Genomic DNA, 5,191 nt, shown 5'->3' on the forward strand with positions numbered 1-5,191 from the left:
GAATTTATTCACTTAGGAGTGAAACCCATTGGAAAGATGACAAAGTATTTTAAAATTTTGGCATCGGCTAATGGCACATAGCTTTTTTCTATCCTCAGCTCTGTCCTGCCAGTCGATAAGAAGAAAAAGAGGATTGCCCAGGGGCTGAGGCATGCCAAACTCTTAGTCCAGTAACTGGCGGTATCCCCACCCCATCCCCTATCCCACCAAACCCCAAACTCCCCGAGGGCTCAGCTGTTTAACTAGAGTTCAGAATAGACAAGGCAGTCACTGTGAGAAGTCAACCTGAGATCCTCTGAGAAGTCCATAGCCAGAAACCAATACTCAGGCCCTGATGATTGCCCGCCCTGACGAGTGGCTGTGTCCTGTGTGTGTGTACATATGTGTGTGTGCACACGCAGGCACGCATGAGCACGAGCCTGGTTTGGTATGACAGGGGGATCTGTGCACAGGTGTGTTGTGCAGGAACGTGATTATATTGTGTGAAATGAAGTCCGCACCAGTAGATGAGCACAGAGTGTGTGTGTGTGTACACACGCATGTGTGCATGAGTAGCTGTGTGTTCTGTGTATAAGTGTAAGGGTGAAAGAGATGGTGCTGCTTTAGTTCTGGAGAAAAACACTGCGGATCGGACCCCATGAGCAGAATTCCCAAGCCTTGACTCCAGTGTGGGGGTGCGTAAGCTACGTACGCTGGGGGACACACAGCCTACGACCTCTGGATCTCCCAGTTTGGTGGGATGGCCTGGTCACAGCCTCCCAGGAACTCTCAGGAGGGTGAGGAGCATGGAGGTCTCAGCAGCGTACCACGAGGGAGAGGTGGTTTCACCCAGCGAGTCATGTAACAAAGCTGGGAGGCACCCCTGCACGCATCCTGCATGCCCGATGAAGGCAGTCACGCTGGACCCGCCTGGGATGGAAGAGCGTGTCTGCGATCTCCTTTCAAGATCGTTGAATGTGAACAGGCCAGCAGGGGCCGGGGCAGAGGCTGGACCACCTGTTAGAGGATCTAGGCTGGTCTGTCTGCATTTCTCCCCACAGAACCCTCAGCATGAAGACCCTCCTGCTGCTGGCAGTGATCATGGCCATCGGTAAGACTTAAACCTGACCTCTGGCCACAAGAGGCACAGCCCAGGGAGGGAGGCACCCTCCTCCCCCAGCTTCCCTTCCCACCGCATCTGGCCCTCTCTCAGAAGTGGGAGCAAGGGGTGGCAGGGAGAGGCAGAGGGAGGAGCTCGTAGGGTCCCAGGCCCCATCACCAGCTGCTGTCCTTCCAGGCCTGCTGCAGGTCCATGGAGGTTTGCTGAATTTCCGGAAAATGATCAAGTTCACGACAGGAAAGGAATCTGTGACCAGTTATAGACGCTATGGCTGCTACTGTGGAACGCGTGGCAGAGGAACCCCCAAGGATGCAACAGACTGGTGAGGCCACCCCAGCCCTCCCTCTGCCCACTTGTGGCCCCACAGGGGGCCAGGAGCTGGAAAGCTCCTGTTATCCCATTTGCACACAACCCCAGGAAGTCCCGGCTGAAAAAGCAGCCAGACCGTTGGACATTCTGCTCTAGGCTGTACCAATGTTCGGGAGTCTCTGCCCAGAACACAGGCCTGAGACCACAGGACACTGGGCTCCCTGGAGCCTGGGGAGGCAGCTCCAAGAACATACTCTTGTCACAGGTGTTGCAGGGCACATGACTGTTGCTACAAAAACCTGGAGAGTCGCGGGTGTCGCACCAAGTTCCTGAAATACAACGTTACTTATCAAGAGGACCAAATCGTCTGTGGTAAGAAACAGGCTGACAACTCTCAGCCTCCTTGGCTCATTTTCTCCTCTGGGCACTGTGCTGAGCCCAAAGGTAGATACACAGGGACAGTGTCCCTGCCTCAAGAATCCCACAGTGGACTGGGAAGTAAAGAAAGCCAACACACAACACGGTAGACTCCGCCAGGAAGTAAGAAAGCTGGCGGGGCTCTGAATGCAGCCTGTGGTTCAAGGAAGCTCCCTGAAGATGGGGAATCCTAAACTGAGTCTTCAGGGCTGAGAGGAGTCAGGGGAAAGGAGAGCTGTGAGCATCCCAACAAGAGGACACAGCAGAGTCCAACGGGCCAGAAGGAACTTCAGCCTTTCTGGGCGGCAGAAGGGAAACATGAGGATGAGACAGAGTGAAGAGCGATGATGCTGGAGAGACGGGAAGGGGCTAGGTCAAGTTCCCAAGGCCACGTTGTACTTAGATTTTTGTCCTAAAGCAGTTCAATTCAGTCAGTTCAATCATTCAGTCATGTCCAACTCTTTGTGACCCCATGAACTGCAGCACGCCAGGCCTCCGTGTCCATCACCAACTCCCAGAGTCCACCCAAACCCATGTCCATTGAGTCGGTGATGCCATTCAACCATCTCATCCTCTGTTGTCCCCTTCTCCTCCTGCCCTCAATCTTTCCCAGCATCAGGGTCTTTTCAAATGAGTCAGTGTTTCATATCAGGTGGTCAAAGTATTGGAGTTTCAGCTTCAACATCAGTCCTTCCAATGAATATTCAAGGTCTGATCGCCTTTAGGATGGACTGGTTGGATCTCCTTGCAGTCCAAGGGACTCTCAAGAGCCTTCTCCAACACCACAATTCAAAAGCATCAATTCTTTGGTGCTCAGCTTTCTTTATGGTCCAATACTCACATCCATACATGACCACTGGAAAAACCATAGCTTTGACTAGACAGACCTTTGTTGACAAAGTAAGGTCTCTCCTTTTCAATATGCTGTCTAGGTTGGTCATAGCTTTCGACAATCCTTAAGGAAATGAGTTAAAACCCAAAATTGCATTTCAGAGGCTCTTGCCAAGTGTGGAAAGAGATACATAGAAGGGGGAGCCAGGAAAAGGCCATTGCCATCGTGCAGAAAAGAAACGGGAGAACTTGACCTATAGCAATGGTGGTCAGGATGGAAGAGGTGGAAAGTCCTGTCAAAATAGCTTTGAGATAGAATCAGTGGAGCTTGGTGGTTGATTGGGCAGGGTTCCTGGGAGTTGTTGGTTGGCTGTAGTACTGCATTGGTGGTATAACTGAGGAGGGCCTGGTAGGAGAGGGCAGGAGCAGTTCCACGGGGAGCATGTTGAGTTTGGAAGCTTCCAGAACATCCAGGGAGATGGGCAGCAGGCTGCTTGTGAAAAAACTCGCAGCTCAAGGGACGGTCTGGACACAGATGCAGGAGGCGGCCGCAGAGAGAGGAGAGTTGGAGGTACCCACTCATTTGGTGTTTAAAGGCCGAGAAAGGAGACAGAGGAGGGACAGTCAGAGAAGGAAGGGGGAGACAAGAAGGCCGAGGAGTGGGCCAGGAGGAGAGGATTAACAGCAGCCGGTTTAACAGAGGGGTCCTCTAGGATGAGGGCTGACCGGGCTTCTTGGGTTTAGAGGCAGAACGACCACTGAGGACCTCAGTGGGAGTTGTTTCCATGGATCTGTGAGGGCAAAGCCAGATTAGAGCGGGTTGGAAGGTGGGTGGGAAGTGAAGAGAGGTCATGAGTGTAGACAAAGTTCTGGAGCAAGTTTGGCTGTGGAGGGGAGGAGAGAGATGGGTGGTGGCTGGAAGGAATTGCCTAGTGCCCCAGACCTACTGACCCATGAGTGAGATTTTGAAAACCCACGGACTATTCCTCAACAGCCTGAGGTCTCTAAGATCAGAAATCATGTCTTCCCATCATGACCTTCCACAGGGCTCTGTGGCTTTAGCAGGCTCTGGGTGTCAAGCAACAAGATGCCCACCTAACAGAGGCTCAGAGAGTGAGCAAGTCTGACTCTCCAGTAACAGAGTCTGGGAGAGGGCAGTGCCAGGGCGGGGGCAGCTTCTCAGCTGTGTTGCCAGGGATCCAGTCCTTTCCCAACCTTCTGCTCTGCCACTTTGGCAGTGTGATTCCAAGGCACAGTCTAGGGCTCCAAGAGTCATGGCTTTCCTTTTGCACATCTTTCTTTTTGAGAGAGGAAATTCATCCTTCCTGGAAGTGTCCAGCAGACTTTCCCTTGTGGCTCATTGGTCAGGGCAAGAGCACATGCTCCCTGGACACTCATCACTACAGAGGAAACAGGGATGACCATGACTGGCTTACACCCATCAAGACCCATTCCCAGACCCCAGGGGCCAGGGGCTATGCACCTGAACACATCTGCTGGGGAGAAGAAAGAGACAGTGTCTAACAGCAAGGCTCTTCACAGCATCCCAGTGCATGACTTCTGGTGTCCCCACGAGATGGGGTGTGGGCTTCCTGAGGGCAGGAGTTCTGTCTCCCCATCAGTCAGAAATACCTGGACATCACTGCTTGTTCCAGACTAGAAACCCTGGGAGAACAGGAGCTGTCTTTCCCCCAAGAATTCCCATAAAGATCCATGGACTACTAATGAACATCATTCCATTTATTTATTGTGATTTCAGAGGATGCGGATGACTGCAAGAGTCAAGTGTGTCAATGTGATAAGATCGCTGCCAATTGCTTCGCAGCAAACCTGAAGACCTACAATAAGAAGCTCCGCTTCTACAACAAGTTTCGGTGCCGAGGGGCTGCCCCCGCGTGCTGAGGGCCCCTCGTCCTGGGAGCCTTACCGCCAGACGCTCTTTCCTTCCCTAGTGCCTGACTCCCTACCCTAGCCATGTTCCCTGGCACATGAAGGAACACCCCTCTCCCACCCTAGAGTCCAGCCAGGAGTCCTTCTCTCCCCAGACAGAAAGCTTCTATCCAGAATGAGAAGCTCAATGTCTGGGTGTGTCTACCGGCCCCTTTCCTCTGCTTCTTTGGATGGCAGGATTTCCCCTCATTTTCCACTCTTCTTCAAGTCCAAAGTCATGTTTAACTGCACAGCTACACCCCTGGCTGGCTCTTCTGAATAAAGCAGTTCACTTGGCAAACTATGTGCCCATGTGTGTGTGTGTGTATATGTGCTCATGCACACCTGGGCGTAGTCATTCACACACTACCCCAGGCCCTTCTAGTGTGAGAACACACTAGTACTCCTATGGTAGTACAAGTGGAAGGACTTGAAAACACAAGCTTCAGTGTCAGACTGCCCAAGTCAGAACCCCACCACCGCCACTTCCCTGAGCCTTAGCAACCTCGTCTAAGTAGCGGTCACCTCGGTACCCAGTGCACAGGCTTGCTGGAGAAGTAAAAGGGATAACGGATAAGCACTGGGCCTGACATGCCTGCCTCTGTC

At 52.6% G+C, this 5,191-nt stretch overlaps 1 protein-coding gene across 1 annotated transcript; it reads left to right on the top strand.

Annotated features, from left to right (window-relative positions):
• Positions 1-1,040: 1,040 nt before the first annotated feature.
• LOC133234317 (phospholipase A2, membrane associated-like) lies at positions 1,041-4,889 on the top strand. The gene is made up of 4 exons (XM_061394694.1): positions 1,041-1,090; positions 1,277-1,421; positions 1,674-1,780; positions 4,416-4,889. The coding sequence occupies exons 1-4, from the start codon at positions 1,051-1,053 to the stop codon at positions 4,556-4,558; spliced, it is 435 nt and encodes a 144-aa protein (XP_061250678.1). The 5' UTR covers positions 1,041-1,050; the 3' UTR covers positions 4,559-4,889.
• The last annotated feature ends 302 nt before the right edge of the window (positions 4,890-5,191 follow it).

This window comes from Bos javanicus, chromosome 2 (genome assembly GCF_032452875.1).
Source record: "Bos javanicus breed banteng chromosome 2, ARS-OSU_banteng_1.0, whole genome shotgun sequence".
NCBI classification, from domain to species: Eukaryota; Metazoa; Chordata; class Mammalia; order Artiodactyla; family Bovidae; genus Bos; species Bos javanicus.